General features: G+C 42.8%; 1 protein-coding gene across 1 annotated transcript in view; it reads left to right on the forward strand.

The window, feature by feature from the left end:
• The window catches only part of LOC124799316 (UDP-glucosyltransferase 2-like), a 54,653-nt gene extending 42,326 nt beyond the window's left edge, over positions 1-12,327 (forward strand). The window contains exons 6-7 of the mRNA XM_047262904.1: positions 7,112-7,334; positions 10,423-12,327. Coding sequence (XP_047118860.1) covers positions 7,112-7,334; positions 10,423-10,723 — 524 coding nt within the window. The 3' untranslated portion in view covers positions 10,724-12,327. The remainder of the gene's footprint in view (positions 1-7,111; positions 7,335-10,422) is intronic.
• The last annotated feature ends 8,277 nt before the right edge of the window (positions 12,328-20,604 follow it).

Raw genomic sequence — 20,604 nt, forward strand, 5'->3', positions numbered from 1 at the left:
CAGCGAGATTTAACGTAGGTGTTTACCAGAAGACGTCTCCAGAGCGACTATATCTAGAGTCATAGATCTGAGGCACCAAGACGTACTCAAACGTGCGAGAAATGCTGAACTTCTATTGGCTAGTATCTTAAGCACCCAATCAAATCGTTTCGACTACTTCTATACTCGCGGTATTTCTAATGTAAACAAATGAGATTATCACACCCAATTTAGACTAGAAATCTGTTATTCAGACTAGATAAAATTTAATGAAAAGAAAATACATGTCGTATCCACGAAATAAATTACTAACAAATTTAATACTCAACGCCCCCTCGGGCTGCCCTTTACAAAATTAAGCTGACTCGGACATATATCTCAAATTCCCGTATTACACAACAACTTTCTCACGCTTGCATTTACACAGTTTTCAATAAAATATCACATTCTCACTTTACGTATGTCCCCCATTCACTCACTCAGTCTCTCCAAAACACTCACACAACCAAATGCAATCAAATAATAATTTTTCAATGTACCGTTAATTACGTCAGAAATCTGTGGCAATGAAACCGAAGAAAATTCCAGTAAAGTAGATTATATGAGCCTATCCTCTTAAGAAAACAAGAAAAGACGCACCTCTGACTGTAGATGGATTCAGTTTCAAGACTGGTGACCACTTCAAGTACCTAGAAAGTCTTTTTAGTAATAACAACAGAACAGATATAGAAATAGATGCCTGCTTATCAAAAGAAAACAAGACACTTTTTAGTTTCATCAAGATTCTAAAAAAAAGATCACTTAGCAGTAACTTCAAAATCGCTTATATCAATCGACCATTATACCTGTGATGTTATATACAGGGTTATTACAAATGATTGAAGCGGTTTCACAGCTCTACAATAGCTTTATTATTTGAGATATTTTCACAAGGCTTTGCACACACATACAAAAACTCAAAAAGTTTTTTTAGGCATTCACAAATGTTCGATATGTGCCCCTTTAGTGATTCGGCAGACATCAAGCCGATAATCAAGTTCCTCCCACACTCGGCGCAGCATGTCCCCATCGATGAATTCGAAAGCATCGTTGATGCGAGCTCGCAGTTCTGGCACGTTTCTTGGTAGAGGAGGTTTAAACACTGAATCTTTCACGTAACCCCACAGAAATAAATCGCATGGGGTTAAGTCGAGAGAGCGTGGAGGCCATGACATGAATTGCTGATCATGATCTCCACCACGACAGATCCATCGGTTTTCCAATCTCCTGTTTAAGAAATGCGGAACATCATGATGGAAGTGCGGTGGAGCACCATCCTGTTGAAAGATGAAGTCGGCGCTGTCGGTCTCCAGTTGTGGCATGAGCCAATTTTCCAGCAAGTTTCCTGTAACGTTTTTTTCGCAGAAGAAAAAGGGGCCGTAAACTTTAAACCGTGAGATTGCACAAAACACGTTAACTTTTGGTGAATTGCGAATTGGCTGCACGAATGTGTGAGGATTCTCTACCGCCCAGATTCGCACATTCTGTCTGTTCACTTCACCATTAAGAAAAAATGTTGCTTCATCACTGAAAACAAGTTTCGCACTGAACGCATCCTCTTCCATGAGCTGTTGCAACCGCGCCGAAAATTCAAAGCGTTTGACTTTGTCATCGGGTGTCAGGGCTTGTAACAGTTGTAAACGGTAAGGCTTCTGCTTTAGCCTTTTCCGTAAGATTTTCCAAACCGTCGGCTGTTGTACGTTTAGCTCCCTGCTTGCTTTATTCGTCGACTTCTGCGGGCTACGCGTGAAACTTGCCCGCACGCGTTCAACCGTTTCTTCGCTCACTGCAGGCCGACCCGTTGATTTCCCCTTACAGAGGCATCCAGAAGAACTGCGCATACCATCGCCGAATGTAGTTAGCAGTTGGTGGATCTTTGTTGAACTGCGTCTGAAGTGTCGTTGCACTGTTATGTCTGACAGATGTGAGTGCATTTCAAGCACGACATACGCTTTCCCGGCTCCTGTCGCCATTTTGTCTCACTGCGCTCTCGAGCGCTCTGGCGGCAGAAACCTGAAGTGCGGCTTCAGCCGAACAAAACTTTATGAGTTTTTCTACGTATCTGTAGTGTGTCGTGACCATATGTCAATGAATGGAGCTACAGTGAATTTATAAAATCGCTTCAATCATTTGTAATAGCCCTGTAGATGTGAAACATTAATATTTAGAAATAAAGATGAAGAAAAACAGTTAATATTCGAAAGAAAAGTACTAATGAAAATTTTTGGACCTGTATACGACGAAAATAACATGGAATGGAGAAAAAGAAGAAATGAAGACTTAAGAGGGCAGTACAGACAACGTAACGTCGTCGAAGTGCTCAAGAGGAGAAGGTTGAATTGGGCAGGCCATATAACATGAATGACAGAGGATAGACTACCTAGAATGGCATTCAGCAGAACAATAGATGGAACGAGAGGAAGAGGGAGACCCAGAATCAGGTGGCGGGATAACATCTGGGAGGACACAACTGGGATGAACACAACAGAAACTGCACAAACAACGCATCGTACAGGCAGAAGTGTAAGAGGCTCATAGAGCAAGCGTATGGTCGATAAGGCTCTTGCCACATGTAAAGTAAAAAAAAAGTATCCTCTTGGTTTGAATTTCAGTTGGTACTGCACATGAATACATTACAGTAAGTAACTCGGTTTCACAATACCAGCACGGTTATTACGTTTTTAGGTAAAAATCTATGTCTCCTAGAGTACTGAAGTTATTGAATTGACATTTTAGCAGTATGGTTGTGTTATCCATAGAATGTGGAACAGTGGTATGAAAAAATCGATTAATATTCAGTATGCGTAACGTACTGCGTGTAGTATTAAGCAAGCGCACCGCTTGTCCGGCCCAGTAGCCAGTATCTCCTCTCTGCCAGGCTCCACTGCAGCGTGACAACTAGTAATAATTTGCTACGTTACACGCGCTCATACGCACCAAATCAGAGCTTGACGAAATTTTTACTCTCACTTGTACTTACTTTGCCTGCTAAATTTATTGACCACCGGAGCCTCATAATTGCATGTTAGCTAATTCATGGTTCAGGTGTGATTTCAAAACTCGACCCATGCAAAAATATTTTCTCCATTCGAAGAAACTTCCTTTATCAACATCAGGATGGACACACTTAGATACTTGCCGGTGTCACTGTAATCCTCTCAGAGACAACAAAGGGCTTAGAGGAGCGGCTGAACGAAATGAGTACTGTCTCGAAAAAGGTTATAAGAGGAACATCAGCAAACGCCAAACGCACTGACTATAATGTTGTCGAACGAAATACGAGGGTTGTTTTTTAAGTAAGGGCCGTTTTTATTTTTAAAAAAAGATACAAACACTTTTGTAAAAAAACTTTTATTTTCTGATTCTACACACTTTTACCTATTTTTCTACATAGTTGCCTTGTTTATTTAAGCACTTGTCATACCGTACAACTAAGTTTTTAATTCCCTCTTCAAAGAATTCGGCCGCCTGCTCCGACAGCCAAGATTTCACGGTCGCTTTCACTTCATCGTCGTCATTGAAGCGCTGCCCGTCAAGATGGTGTTTCAGGTACCGGAAAAGGTGAAAATCGCTAGGAGCAAGGTCGGAGCTGTATGGTGCATGGTCCAAAACTTCCCAGCCAAAAGAATCAATCAAATCCCGAGTCTTTTGAGAGGTGTGAGGCCTAGCGTTATCGTGCAGGAGCCAAACTCCTTTAGTCAGCATGCCGCGCATTTTGTTTTGAATTGCTCTGCGGAGCTTCTTTAGAGTTGCACAATAGGCATATGAGTTGATTGTCGTTCCTCGTGGCATTAAGTCCACTAGCAAAACACTGCGCCGATCCCAGAACACAGTTGCCATAATCTTGCGCTTTGACAGCGTCTGTTTGGCTTTGACCTTGACGGGTGAGGTTGTGTGTCGCCATTCCATCGATTGTCGCTTGCTTTCGGGAGTGATATGGGATACCCATGTTTCATCTCCAGTGACAATTTGACTCAACAAAAGTCCAATTAAGTGGCAAATCTCTTCCCTTTGTGGTCCTCTGTGAGGAGTCTGGGTACCCACCGAGAACACAGTTTCTTAAAGTTTAGGTTTTCAGACACAATTTTGTACAAAACCGATCTTGAAACTTGTGGAAATTCCAAAGAAAGAGTGGAAATTGTGAATCTTCTGTCCTCACGAATCTTTGTTTCGACTGCAGCCACCAAATCATCAGTGATCACAGAGGGCCGGCCTGAGCGTTCTTCGTCATGGACGTTTTGACGGCCATTTTTAAACTCGGTAACCCATTGACGCACTTTCCCTTCACTCATTGCATTCAAGCCATAAACTTCTGTTAACTGACGATGAATTTCTGCAGCTGATAGGCTTCTCGCGGTCAAAAAACGTATCACTGTCCGTATCTCACACGCGGCGGGCGATTCAATAATCGTAAACGTTATAAAGTAGCACAGCGATGCGTACACTTCAGCTACAGAGCTGCAACTTGCATCAGTGTGAACGGGAAGGATGCCGGCAAGTGGCACGGTGGCTTGTTGCGGCGCCCGCGCGAACTACGGGACTATACGCGCGAACGGCCCTTACTTAAAAAACAACCCTGGTATCTCGGCGCTGAGTCAAGCTGCTACGGAAACGAGACACTGCAAGTGCATGGGCAACAAATAACTGATTATGGCCGAAGTACACAGGACATCACACGCAGACTGGCAATAACAAGAAAAACATTTTTTTTAAAAGAGGAATTTTTTTCGTGTGATGTGTATCTTCCGAGATATTTTTACTTGTTCCAAGTTAACACGAACACAACGTAGCTCTTGGAGTGCAAATTACCCAGACTATACTCGTCTTCATCAGGTATTACAGAATGAGAGCACTTAGCTATTTCTAACAAGCAAGATACATAATTTAAAAACTTTTTCTCCCTGACGACCCCGTATCCCCACAAAATAATGAAAGGAGAGTGATTTATCGCTTACTACATTTTCAACGTGCATGCAGTAAATCTTCAGATCGGGCATGATGTTTTAATTTATCACTGCTTTAATGCTAACTCTGCTGACAACATATGTTGCAGACAATAGCCATATACACCACTGAACCTACCAGTAAAATTATATCACTATACGACACAAAACTCCGGAGATATTACGTCGTAAAACCTAGACGCGCAAAGAAGTAGGTCATGTGAAAACCTAGCGTGAATTACTCAAGTTATGCTCAGTTAGCTTTCGATAATGAGGACACTGTTTTATACCCGGGAGTTCTATTCCGAAGAGAATCTGGGCTGCGTGCGGGGGTAAGGCGGAGGTTGGGGATAGAGGTTACTGCTACTGGTAGAGTGGGCGAATGGTTTGCCTGACAGCGGTCAGTGTGTGCAGTCTGCCATACCTGGCGGCAACTGCTGTCTTCAACAAGCTGTGGCCGCGCTGCGTGGTTTCTCGGATTTAGCTACTCACGGTACACGATCAGAGATCAGTTCCTGCACGACCTCTGATACGGAGTGTGCCATTTCTAGCGCACAAACAAGTTACGCGCGATAAAAGGCGCTGACGCCACGCGTTACGCCCATCCTGCTTGCCGACGGTCAATATAGCTTCCACAGACATCTCAACCACGAGACACGAACTACCTGTATGGTATTCACGTTGGCGATCTTACCATTGCAAAACTTCCTGGCAGATTAGAACTGTGCGCCGGACCTAGGGTCGAACTCGGGACCTTTGCCTTTCGCGGGCAAGTGCTCTACCAACTGAGCTACCCAAGCACGACTCACGCCCCGTCCTCACAGCTTTACTTCTGCCAGTAACTCGTCTCCTACCTTCCAAACTTTACAGAAGCTCTCCTGCGAACCATGCAGAACTAGCACTCCTGAAAGAAAGGATATTGCGGAGACATGGCTTATGCACAGCCTGGGGGATGTTTCCAGAATCAGATTTTCACTGTGCATCGGAGTGTGCGCTGATGTGATAAAGGCTAGCGGACGACATATATTGCACTGTGATTATGCACTGGGATCCTGATAGATCAAAAAATGTGTGTGAAATCTTATGGGACTTAACTGCTAAGACCATGAGACCCTAGGCTTACACACTACTTAACCTAAATTATCCTAAGGAGAATCACACACGCCCATGCCTGAGGGAGGACTCGAACCTCCGCCGGGACCAGCCGTACAGTCCATGACTGCAGCGCCTAAGACCACTCGGCTAATCCCGCGCGGCTCCTGGTCGATCACTGAGAAATACGTTTTCTTGTCTGTCATTGGCTGTCCAGATCACGCCATTCTATGGAAGCCTTGCTTTGCCTGTCCTTTTATTGGCTAGCTTTTGCGGAAAGAGAGTGTCTTGGGCGGCCTGACACGAAGGAGTGTATTTTAGCAAATATCCTTTGGAGAGAATGCAATGGAACAGATTGCACAGACAGAAGTAGAGAAACAAAAAAATATGAAATAATAGTTCAGTATGAGTTTGAATGTACGTAGACGTACATAGATGTACAAAGACGTACATAATGTGAGAGTGTGTAGTACTTCATTTCAATTGTGTGTCATTATTTTCGTAGTGCTTGTGGTAGCGTTTAGTGAACATCCCTCAGAGGCAATAAATTGATAAAAGATGTTATGATATCCATAAAAATCCGCAGTTATTCATTTCCCATACCTTAGCAAACCATAGTAATTCAGGAACTTCGTGGCAGATTAAAACTGTGTGCCGGACCGAGACCCGAACTCGGGACCTTGCCTTTCGCGGGCAAGTGCTCTACCATTTTTTTTTCCTTTTTTTTTTGTCATTCTGTTTGGACGTTGCGGACGTCACATCACATCACAACCTGCGAACCATGCAGAAATAGCACTCCTGAAAGAAAGGATATTGCGGAGACATGGCTTAGCCACAGCCTTGGGGATCTTTCCAGAATGAGATTTTCACTCTGCAGCGGAGTGTGCGCTGATATGAAACTTCCTGGCAGATTAAAACTGTGTTTTAATCTTGTACGCACAGTTTTAATCTTCCAGGAAGTTTCATATCAGCGCACACTCCGCTGCAGAGTGAAAATCTCATTCTAGATTTTCGTTCGTCTGGACGATCAAAGTCCATTTCATGTGCACGTCTTTCAGGCCACCCCAAGATGCGGGCGTTCATCTCTCACGGTGGGCTCATGGGGACGCTGGAGGCGGTCCACTGCGGAGTGCCGGTGCTGGGGATCCCGCTGTTCGCCGACCAGAAGCTCAACGTGCCCAACATGGTGCGCCACGGCGTCGCCATGCAGTTCGAGCTGGACTACGTCAACACCGACCTGCTCGTCTACGCGCTGCGCAGGATCACCGCGCCGGGATCAAAGTGAGATCACTTTCCTCTAATACAGTGGGGTCTCCATAGCCCGGGACAGCAATATCTGTTTCTCTTCTTTCTTTGAATTGCTGTTGTCTGCTTATGCTCACAATGACGTTCCACCTACCTTTCTTGCACGTTAACCTGTTAAGGATTCGTGGGACTTTGCTGATGCACAAAACGTTAAGCTTCGAGAAATATCTTGCCCCTGTTTCTCAGCATCTCTCGTAGCAAATGATACTCGCACAGACTCGTCGTAGTCTCTGTGTAATGCTGTTCTTCAGTGCTGTAGCTAGTTGGCTAGTGTTTTCTGCCAGGACAGCCTCTCAGATAACTAAGAGTCAACAATTGTAGAATAGGAGATCTGGATGAAGTAAGTCACCTCAGCATTTCTGACGGAACTAGCCACGGAAAGGTAGATGAACACAAATTAATGAAGTCTTGAATGCACTCACATGAAATAACAGAGGAGGACTGTCGATTAAGCAAACTTTTATCACATACATTATGAAACAGAGGGAACTGCGTGTAGTGAACGTCCAGGAGACGAAGAAGAAAAACTGGGGCGGACAGTTAAATGCAAGAGTAGGGAGCGAAACACTATACAGCTCTATTGCTGGTGAGGGAGTTGTACATAAAAATGAAAAAGATGACCAACACTAAGATTTTCTTCGGCGTAACTACGTGCGCATGACCAACAAATTATTTAGGAAAGAGGATATAAACAGCTATATTTCGATATTTGGAGCTATAGCAAACTGTATTTACGTTAGTAAGAAGTGTGTAAATCTCACTCATCAAACGCGTGAATCTAGTGATACAAATACCGAATCCGACCGTCATGTGGATTATTGCCTCCGGCAAGAGTAATGGCATATGAAAGGTACCTACTTAAAGGTGAAAAAATAAAGTAGCTGCATAAGCAGAGACTAAAGGCATCCATAACACACACACACACACACACACACACACACACACACACACATACAAATCAAATTAAAGTGAACGGGAATTTAGTTTGTATTAAAAATGTAATCTGCTTAAATGCAAATACAAAATCAGAAAAAATGTTATACGCGGTAGGAATGGGTTACGTGTGCGGAATTAATAAAACAGATGGGATATTAAAGAAAAAACTCTTTTGAATACAGTTTTTTACAAGTCTAGTCTCTAGTCACAACCTTTTACTGTTTTACGTCACAAACGTTATATTACAGCCGACAGCTACCACACATTTCATTTCACTAACGACCTGACTCAGTCCCTCGACGCTTCTGGCAACAAGTGGTACATCATCAGCAAACCGTATCATGCTGATATTCTGTCTGTGACAAACAACTCCAACATCATTTTGATCATTTGCTTCCCTCATCGCCTTTACTATACAGTTTGTTTGTTTTAACTTGAGATAACGAAACATCTGGAAAACGAGGTCTCGTACGAAAAAGATTTTCTAGATGAAAAGTTATTATTTGTAAAGCGCACACCTGTCTGTGTTACAACTAACCATCTCCTAACCACACCTTCTGGGTGGGCGGGGGTCAGTTTTGCGTTTTCAAACAGGAACCCTCCATTTTTATTGCATGCTCTGATTCTACGCCAAAAAAATATGAACGATTTACTCATCTCAGTGTGTCTAATTCGTGGTAGATGCTGTTGGAATCGATAAATTTCAAGTGTGCCTGTTTTCCCAAGCAAGAACCGACTCATCTGATTGTACATTTGATATGCGATGTAAATGTAAACCTTTGTGTTCTAGCTGTTGACATTTATGTTCGAAATTTACTATAGTGTTGTAAATTTGACTGTATGGTACAATATGATTAGCAGTTTCAATGTCTGGGTGGAAACTACGTTTAGCGTGCTCTAGGAACAACGACGTGGAAATTATAGTTTTCTGTTCCCGTCAGCGTGCTTTATATTGGCGAATCCGGTTGCCTCTCACCATTGCGGTGCTTCATATCGGCGACTATCCATAGCAGGCGCGCCCATCACTATCACTTCACGGACATTTTACGTTATTATAATGCTTGTGGTTTATACACCGTCGGCAGCCGCGTCGAGAGTTACGGCGGTTGAATGGAAACATACACCGAAATCAGTCACCCTGATGGTCAGCTCCAGGGGGCCACAAATCAATTATTCTGATCATCTGGGGACTCAACACAATCAACCCTATAGGGAACAGAAAAGCACCTTATGATACAAGGTGCTTATTTGCCAGAAATGTCAAACTCTAGCTTTGTTTGTACTGTACACTCAGATTTGCAACCCCGCATGCTCGATGAAAATTCCAGAAAGCTGACTGGACGAAGTTTCCAACGGAACTGGATGACACCATTCGCTGGATACCTCCATCACATAAGAGGTATCAACGCTTGATTGGTGTAGTAACAGCAACAGCTAAAAAGTGTATGCCAAGAGGATGCAGAAAAGAATATGTTCCAGCGAAGTGGTGACCCAGAGATAGCTACAGAACTATTGTCCAGCTGGGTAATTTCGTGTGAAATCATCCAGTGGCCGTTGCCCTTACGTCACAGATTTTTCTGAAAATTTGGTGTAAGAATGCACCTAATGAGTTAGGGATAAAATATTTTTTCTGAAATTTTTTGACCAAAATTGTAATTAGGAGACCATTTTGAAATGTGGGGCCCTGCTACCAACTGGCGTCGTGAAACGAAGTGCCTTGTAAGTTTGTAACCAATATAACTTTTTTATTTATGAATCAGTTTTATTGAATTTGGTGCCATTGGAAAGTAAAAGAATAGAGCTATAATATGTGTTCCTCGGATGGGTCTCTCCCTGGATGGAGAACCACCCGTGTTTGCGATTGTAATAGGAGGAGACACTGGTGATAGTGCGAGTTTGAGAGTGGAACAGGCGAGGATAGGCTAATAGTTCGATCGACTGACCGCGAAATGGGAAGAGAAGTCCGGTTCGTTTCCTGGTCACTAGTCACAAACTGTTCGTCACATCGAAGTGCAGCATTTTGTCAGCATACTTCGCAGAGTAATTTTCACGTCTCCTCATTTAGTGCAATGCACTCTGACCGACGAGATGACTCTGTAGCTGACTGTGCCTTCCGCCTCCTGCTCAGGTACCGGCTGCGCGCCAAAGAGCTGTCGTGGCAGTTCCGCGACCGGCCACGGACGCCGCTGGAGGAGGCGGTGTACTGGACGGAGTACGTGATCCGGCACCGCGGCGCGCTGCACATGCGGCCCGCCTCGCTGCGGCTCAGCTGGTACCAGTACCTGCTGCTCGACGTACTCGCCTTCATCGCCTGCACCTTCTGCCTCACCACCACGCTCACCTGGATCCTCCTTAAAAACTGCCTGTGCACGCACAGTCAGAGGAAGCGCAAGAGGTCGCGGATCGAGAGGAGGTTCAGAGCGACCTGAATGACCGCGCACTAGGCCGACACCGTCCCCCAAAGTGTTGCCCGACCTGTGACGTCCTGTTTGAAGACTGGATACCTGGTTGAATACTAGCTCGTAGTAGGAATCTCTTAGTCCTTGGCTTCTGGAGACTGAGAAGCATTTTTCATTGGGGAATATCTTTAAACTGCCATTAATGAATTGGTAGGTAGTTGCTTACCACTAACTATTATAGAGCAGTTTCCGACACGTTCCACTATACAAGTTGACTGATTACTCAGGAAAATATATGGCGCATAGAGGGACACACACAGTTCTAAGGGCAAAATTGTTTTTGTCGTGTTACTGTGCCAAAGAAATGGCAAAGTAGTTGAATTTCTTGACATGGAGAAAGGTGAAGGGAGCTTTTGAAAGTTTTCGTGTGCCTGTGAAAGCTAGAAGGAAACATCGGCAAGACTGCACTACTTGCGCGCGCTGTAGCCCTCTCTGAAGGCGGCTCTTCGTGTTTACAGCTGAAACGTCCCGTGACATGAAACTGCCTGCACGCACTGTAGTATCGGAAATGTGTGGCTCGCATTTCCTTATCCGTCTGCTCTTCCTCAGTGTTGAAATAAGTTATTTCCCGATCTTGCCAGCGCTAGCTGATACAAAGCAGGACTTTGATGTATGAACAGATACGTAAGTGTCTGTCTTTCTCTTGTTGCCGGCCGTAGTGGCCGAGGGGTTCTAGGCACTACAGTCTGGAACCGCGCGACCGCTACGGTCGCAGGTTCGAATCCTGCCTCGGGCATGGAGGTGTGTTATGTCCTTAGGTTAGTTAGGTTTAAGTAGTTCTAAGTTTTAGGGGACTGATGACCTCAGAAGTTAAGTCCCATAGCGCTCAGAGCCATTTGAACCATTTTTTTTCCTTTTGTTAACAGCAAGTCGAGGATGAAGCACAACAACGGAACTTGGCGCCTTTCTTTTTTCTTTTTTTTTTTAACTGGCTTTCGATACATACCCTTACAGACATACCAACAGTGGAATCATTTACAATGATACGAACGTTAAGATAACACGACACTCAGTCCCCGAGCAGAGAAAATCTCCGCTTCTTGGCATCTCGTGCATATCGACAATGTGGTTCTCGGACTACTTTTCCTTACTTATGACTCACAATCCAGAGAATCTACACGTCAAAGCAGGCTTTTCCAATAACTTAAGTTGCCACAGACGTCTAAGATTATATTCTTTCACTCCTCCGCCAACATTTGTAGCTGCTTTTATCTGGTAGATGGTGCTGTAATTCGTGAGAGAAATACTCAGCTCCCTTTACATCACAGCCCTAGTCTCGTCATTCTGTTTCATTTAAACCACTTGTTTATCATCTACTTTCCACGTAGGAAAAACAAAACCCCTTTATACTTCAATTAATTTCTTCAAGGAGGAAAACAAAATCACACGCACGAGATGGCAGTACGTGTAGGAAGCGTTGGTAGCTTCGTGTAGAATCTGGACCTACCGAAAGTGTGGCACAACAACAGTTCACCTTCCAGTTATTAGCGTCGCATTGGTATGATGCCAATTCGTGACGTTCGACAATAGGCAGTTAAGGTTTCAGTGTTCTAGTGAGCTCTTTGGTTTTCTCTGTGGTTACACATCCAATGGCCCGGGATTCGACCCACGGTCAGTGGTAAGATTTTTATCTGTTACTTATTGTTGTTTACACTCTGTAAATGGTTGTTAATGTTGAGAATTCCGACTTGGTCGTTATTTGGAGTCGTAAACTGTAGGTCTGGGCAAGTCAGTCCAGAGGTCGGAGTAGAATTAAGATCGCTGAGCACTGCACTTACCAAACCGCCAAACATTGGACCTTATCATTATGACACCACATAGATTCAAATTTGGTAGCGAACGGTGCACTTTGACATCTGTTATGTTCGTACATGTCCACCGAAGCACCACTTCCTGTATCGAGAGAACGCCTTATAATGACCCGTGGTCCGAGATCGCCCCGTGTTTTTACCACTGTAGTCGGCTGCAAGCGTTCTGCTTCGTAATCCTTCTCTTACTTTCTGCAGTTCTCCCTTGGAAATCAACTGTAAAATCATATCCACCCCAACAGTAATTACAGACTACACGCACGGTTGTCAACTGAAGCTACTTGAGCATTTTCTCCAGTGAATGTTGGCGAGTATACGTCATCACCAATCGAAAGCAAGTCTGTCTGTTTTGTTAGTCGATGACAGGGGTCTATAACTGACGGATCACTGTTTCACAAACGTGAGTAAATCTGAATTACGATGAACAAAGTTGAATGAGAATTCAGAGATAGAAAGACGGAATCGATGCTACCAAACGTGCCTCCTCCTCCAGGTACGCTCAGCTATCCTCCATAGTCCATGTCCACATTAGTAACAATCTCCACAAATATCACGTAAGTAGAAGATGGATGCTCTCAGTGTTGAACAGCCTAGATTCCAGTGTTTTTTTTCTGTTAAATAATCTAAGTGATTGTTATTGTATAGTATTTATTTAATTAGACTGTAAGGTAATAAAATACATTTGTCTTAATATTTGCGTCGGTGTAGACCGATGTATGTTTTACCTCATTAAATATAAAATTTCACTAATTACTGTTTCCACACATATTTCACATATCGCAAAGGTTTTCGCGGTGGAAAGGCACCATTGTTGCCTCCATATCTTACGTTTTACAGTTCGCAACAGCTATAGTTCATTTCAGTTCTTATTTATTAATTAAATTTGTTGTCACCTTCAAAGATAAATAACGATGTCAGTAGAAGTATATTTTGAGACACCAGTTCTAGTTGTGCTTGTGATTAAGGTTCGTAACGATGGAAGGCATCGCTCAGATTCTTGCAACAATCCTCAATTCATGCAGCTGCTGAAACAGTGGTTTCAAACAAACTATGCAGCTGAGATTCATCACCATTCTGGACAGGACTTTACACTTAAACCAAAAGCCCTACATTACCACCAAGCAGTACTGAACATATATCCGAAGATGCAGCCCTTGAACGATGCACACAAAGAGGCACACAAAAGATCGCAGAATTTTGTTCGTAACTCAGACATGAATCCACGTATGCGTAAGCCAAATACTTACGTTTTAAGAAGCAATATTATAAATAGCCCAGTAGCTTGTGACACATAAGAAAGTAAAAATTGGTACAACAGGGAAACGGCGGACACACAAACTATTCCGATGTCACATACACCACGCTACAGTTTTTCCTATGAATAATGGAGAGCGGGCGTATCTGTCACCATAAAATCGGACACAGTAACACGCTTCCAGGTTGTTGTGTCTTTGTTTAGTTTCTGACTTTTTTCACGGACTTGTTTCAATGTCGTTTCTCTATCATCAATGGGTTCGCTCAATTTTTCAGTCTAGCGACAAATAAATGCTTGATGCTTCACATAGCACTTTAATTGTGGTCATTTCATTCGTAACATGTCAACAAAGTAAATACCTTAATAGCACGTACTGGTGTCCATGCAGCTGTCTTCCACCTGCAGTACGGCTGATATTTCGTGACAGTTTGTAGAGCAGCAGCTGTATGTCATACTGACGTATATATTTTGTTAAAATGTTGCAACTATGAGGAACACAAATCCGGTACTATATGTATTGTCATACGTATTGTGAATTGCTTCTTGGCCCCGTCTCGTACATTCATACAGAGTTTTTGCCTTCCATTACAATGCTGAACACATATTTTGCTTTTCCGCAGTCTGACTCTTTTGCCATTGAGCCTATTTTTGAGCTTCTTTTGTGGGGAATCCACCGGGAAAAGATCAAGTTTCCACGAGCGATCGAATGCAGCATAGTCTTCAGTTTGCCAAAGAGTGTTTGTTACATCGCAGTAAGTCTCTTGTCGACCTCCTTCAATCATGACAGGATAACATTGAAGCTTTCTGGAACAGTATCTGATCTTGATCGACATTCACGAAATACGCTGCAGACGAAACCAGGACCAAGACTAAACTATGCAAAACAGTTATAGACAGTCTTTCTGATACGTGCCATTTATCGTGAGTTACGCCTCAACAAAAATCTTAAAAATGTTTCTAACGAAAAGGATCACATCAAATTTCCATTTTACTGGAAAAGTGTTTCTTTTAACAGTCATGCTAATAAACTATTCAACCAATTTCAAAGTTGCTCTTTTTGTAACAAAAGCGAATAGTAAATTGCAACGCCGCATCTGAAGAGCGCCACTGGCTGTGTTATGTAAAAAAGCTAAAAGACAATTCTCGTACAACGTTCATCAACTTTGTAGTAATTGTTCATTTTCAACTTTTCGCGCCGTAATGAATAGTCCATTTAATTTCGGGCATGCAGCCGCACAAATAAATTTGGATCAATTTTCTCATATAATAAATCAGTGAGCAGGGAAAGATAAATGGAAACCCATAAAGCTGCTGGCAGCGATCACAACCAAAACAAAAAGTCCGTGATAGCTTCTTAAATGAGCGTACTTGCTGATAACGACAAAAGTGGTTGCATATGCGGCTATAATGCCGAGTGAATCTATCACACGTAGAACGGACATTTATACTGGTGGTTGTGCAGCATCGATGAGCACAGAAATGAAATTTTGAATCGAAGATGGTCTAATACACTGCCAAAAGCGAAGAAGAAGCTGTAGAAAGGAATTAGAGGGCGAAAGCAATCGATTGTAGCACACGCCTCTGTCACCGAGAACGGTAAATAATCGCAGCCCAATGAAAGCTAACGAAAGGGGAGTAGCTCCTGGGTTCATGCACTGAATCAGTTTACACTTTTCTAACCTGTCAGGATGTTTAATAGGAGCGCAGAACCATCTATCAGAGTGAAAGATTCGCATTCTAAACAACTGTAACGTTATGGATAATGCACTTCAACTCTCTTCCGTTTGTCTTAGTAGTGATAGTTCAGGGAAGCGTTGAGAAGAATTTCTGTAGAATTTGGAACTAAAAGTCAAAACCTTGCCTGAATAGATCCACCAAGCCAAGGCTTCGGTTACAATTCTTGGCTCAACATCTCTCTCTCTCTCTCTCTCTGTCTCTCTCTCTCTCCCACCCTCCCTCACACACGCACAGACATAGTTTTATTCTATTAAGTGCAAAAGATAACGTATTTTTTGAAACATGGTTCTAAACCAAATGCAATCGCTTTTTAGTACCAGTTCATGACAACTATTTTAGGAATCAAACATTCAGATACAATAGTTCATAAAACAGCTATGGAAAGTCAACAGCTCGAATAAATATGTCATATACCTGTATTGGCGTAAGATGCCGAATACAGAAATTTTTAACTTTTTACTGCTGCAATAGTACAAGGCGCACATGTCCGTCACCAGAGATATTTTATATACCGCTTTCTTAGCACTTGCCAAAGAAATCTCTCAGAAAGTCATAAGCCGGCCGCGGTGGCCGTGCGGTTCTAGGCACTTCAGTCCGGAACCGCGTTACTGCTACGGTCGCAGATTCGAATCCTGCCTCGGGCATGGATGTGTGTGATGTCCTTAGGTTAGTTAGGTTTAAGTAGTTCTAAGTTCTAGGGGACTGATGACCTCAGATGTTGAGTCCCATAGTGCTCAGAGCCATTTAAACCATTTTGATTTAGAAAGTCATAAAATTCTCTCATTATATGATAGTTTTTATCAGCATACTAAATGCGGATATTGTGTAATTGTTAATGGCGATGTGCTTCACATCCAAAGATTTTCCTGGGGTAGCAGGAGAAAACATTGACCATGTTAGCAGTCTGATTGCCCACTCATAACGCTACATTTTGGAATTAGTACACATTTCGCTTGTCATACTAATGTATGGACAAACATCATGTGGCCGCTGCAACAGACAAGAGTTCCTATCAACCGTTTGGGATATCTTCGTGACATCTACCCTCCCGTCGACTCTAGTTAACTGTTGTGAACGCTGCGCGTCTTTTCGAAAAGCAGCAACTTGGTTAAAGGTCTCTACCCATAAATGAGTGGCGTGACCCACGAACGCTTACTCGTCAGTGCATGAGAAGTCATTAGAATGCCTATACAGCTGACAGCTCTAACGCTACAGTAACTTATGGCCCACTGAACAGTCACAGGAATTCCTTCTGGCATTAGCAACAATTCTCCTGAGTTGGTATACGTACGGGGGGGGGGGGGGGGGATGTTCCTAAACAGATGCTTCGTTTGACTGTTAGCTATACTTGAACAGTTTACAAAAATAATATACGTGATGTAGAGACAATAATCAGTTCTTACACAGACCCCTTGCCCTTGACTTGGATGCAACCGGAATTCTCTACATTCACTAGTCTTCATATATAGGTAATCAAGCTTTTACTGCCAGCAACAAACATTTAGGAATGTACGCAACTGATTCGTTTCCGCAAAGATGCCACCAATCTGCATTACCAAACAAAAAGTAAAATTTATTATTTGTAATTCTCAGGATGAAAACATGACTCGTCAATATACTTTTTCAAAAATTTAGGAATGCTGAATGTCAGAGTTTCCAACGTTATTACGTTCTGCAGCGAAATTATTAGAAAATGGATAAGGGATCTGGAAACAATCAAAAATTACGAGCTAAAAAAATAGACATTAAAGGATTTAACTTTTGCCAATTTATTAAATTTTAATGGAAATATCGTACTGGGCCATATTTCTTTTCTTAATACATGATGACGTGTAGACAACGATATTTTTGAAGTACTATTATGGTTTACATCTAGCAGAGGGAATTACATTAAAACCAGTGTTTCCTTTCGCAAGTTACAATGCAATGTGTAGTTTAGGAAGGGACATGAAAATGTAACTGCTGGGACTTCGAGCCAGTTTCGTGCCTGTTAGAAGCTTCGTCCTGTTAGTTCACTATATTGTTGTCGAAATGAAATGACATTCAACTGATTGCTTGTACAAAGGCAACTTTTAATTTTGTTGCGAAATACTAAAACGAAAATATTTTTGGTATAAATTATTCTTTTTCAAAATATTCGGTTTTAAAATTTAAATACTTCTCCATGTGTAATAACATATTCTGGAAACACTTATTCCACTGTGATGTTAGAACGAAACCATGGCTTTGGAAAGATTCAAGCCTTTTTCGAAGATATGAAAATCTTTTTCCAGGCATTTTTCTCCTTGACATAACAAAACAAAAAGAAGTCGTTAGGCGATAAATCTGGCGAAATTGGGCAAGGAGACTTTAAATGTTTTTCCCGTCAAATAATGAGGTAAGTGACGTACCGTGCGATAGCTGATATTGTCGTGATAAACAATGAGCAAACGACGAAGTGTTGGTCATGTTTTAACGCAAACCGTAAAAAACCATCCAACGTGAATTTTACGTTGAAATTTCCATTTTTTTGCAATATTGTTTCTTGAAACTTGTATTTTAACCAAACTATTACAATTTCTGAGCTTCAATTTTTTTAACAATAACAAACAGGAAATTTAAAAAGAGCATTAACGTAACGTCTTAAATGGGTATGTAAATGTTGACATTTGCAAAAAAGACAAATCCAAACTGTTTTCAGTATGAATTCTCAAGTTTATTATTCAGTATTCTGAAACGGCGTGTCTTTGAAATCCTCTCAATGTAACTTGACTTTGGAGCAGGCTGAAAACGACACAAATTCATGAATGAATAAGAAGGCAACTGTGAACAGTACTACACCGAAATGCAGTGGTGGACAGAATAACGGTGGGACACATGACTGATCCATTCTGCAAGAGGTGTGGGGGTTCTACAACAGATGGCAGCACCATGACATCCCACCGAGGCAACAGCTGCAAGTGCACCCAGTGCACGCACAATCGTTGGTTGGATCAGTGAACAGTCTTGAGGCCGTGTGCTTGTCGTGATTGAGTGTTGTCTAATTGAACAAGTCCATCGAGTCCGTGAATATCAACATGCCGCATACGTTCACCCGTGCGGAGTATGCACACATGTTGATTGCGTACGGGTACCGTAATGGCAGTGCCCCTGCGGATGTGGATATTTCCCTGATCAACGAACTCCTTGTGCCATGTTATATCCTAGGATTTTTCAAACATTACATGAATCTGGAACACTAACCAGTGTACATATAACTTCGAAACGTGAGGCCGTCCAGTCAGTTCAGGAAATGGAAAACGTTTTTGCAATGGAGTCCTACAACCAATACACAGTGCATTAGCCGTCAGCTCGATATTCCACAAACGCAAGTATGTCGTACGTTACATTCCATGTGCAGCTCGCGCAACATTTATGACTCAGTAAGCAGACAACAAATTTGTGAATGGTTGGCTGTACACAGAGACGTTGTGCAATACATTATATTCACAGACGAGACTAGATTTACTCGATGGTGTGATGAACATCCGCAATTCTCATTCATGTAGGATGGAGAACGCACATGGCGCTAGGGAACCAAGATTCGTAGTTAGTTTCTCAGTGAACGTCTGGTGTGGTGTGACTGATGACCTACCAAATCGTATGGCAGCCGCAGCATACGCACGTATGTGACATGTAACACTTTCAATTATTTACTGCACAAAAACTAAACAATACACAAATGTCATACGTATTGCATTTTGAAGGGAAACTCTGAAAGTTTTTTTTTTTTTTTTTTTTGCAAACATTCGATATGCGAACCATAAGTGACACGGCAGACGTCAATACGGTAATCGAATTCTCGCCATACCCGTCCCAGCATAGCATCGTCAACTGTGGCAGTCGCTTCCCATATTCTCTCCCGGAGCTCTGCAACATCACGTGGTAGAGGCAGTACATACACCAGATCTTTAATTTGTCCCCACAGAAATAAGTCAGACGGAGTGGGATCTGGTGATCGGGGAGGCCATTTCATGAAACAGCTGTCCCTTTCTGTAGCACGGCTCGCTCCGAATCTGAACTCGCGATGTTTGCGACTAGCGGTGACTACCGGCAAATTACCAAACTACGCTGCGGCGGTATACATGAAAAAATAAAAATAAAAAAACTTTCAGGGTTTCTCTTCAAAATGACATATGTATGATTTCTGTACAATGTTTGGTTCTTGTGCAATAAATAATTGAAAGTGTTCCCGGACTTTATGTACACCCTGTATGTTATGCTCCTTGCTTTGGTCTCCTGAAGAGGCCAGAACAGTTTCATTTCACTGTTATTAAATACTGTCGAGGTAACACCCAGTAAAATTGGGAGAAGGGCTGCAAACTGCTGATATACACCTCTGCCCCCTGAGAAAGAATAGTCTCCGTTAAGTGTACTTACTTGCCCCGCGACAATAAGGTATCGCCACACCTGATCAAGGTACGTATTTTTCTGATCCACTTTAAAAGAAAGAAAGAAACGAGAAAATCATATGTTTATCTACGTTTTAACAAAATAAAACGAAACGGGTATTGTAACGAAGAAACAAATTTCTGTAGTCGTACACCAGTACAAGAATTAATAAGCTAGTAATACATACAGGGTGTTCGGAAATACCCGTTGCAAACTTCTAGTACTTGTAAAGGGGAATGAGTACGTAATGTTTGCCAGCCCGGCTAGCCGCGCAGTCTAACGCGACGCTTCCGAGCTGGAAGGCGTGCCGGCCCCGACACGAATCCACCCGGCAGATTCGTGTCGGGGTCAGGTGTGCCAGCCAACCTGGGAATGGCTTCTAAGGCGGTTTTCCAACTACCTCGGCAAATGCGGACTGGTTCCCCACATTCTGCCTCAGTTACACTATGTCGGCGATTGCTGCGCACACACTGTCTCCACTTACGCGTACACCATAATTACTCTACCGTGCAAACATTTGGGGCTACACTCGTCTGATATGAGACGTTCCTGGGGAGGGGTGAGGGGGGGGGGGGGTCCACTGTGGGCCGAACCGCACAATAACCGTGCGGTGTAGGGAGGCGGTGAGGAGGGTGGAGTGC

This window comes from Schistocerca piceifrons, chromosome 5, assembly GCF_021461385.2.
Source record: "Schistocerca piceifrons isolate TAMUIC-IGC-003096 chromosome 5, iqSchPice1.1, whole genome shotgun sequence".
Lineage (NCBI taxonomy): Eukaryota > Metazoa > Arthropoda > Insecta > Orthoptera > Acrididae > Schistocerca > Schistocerca piceifrons.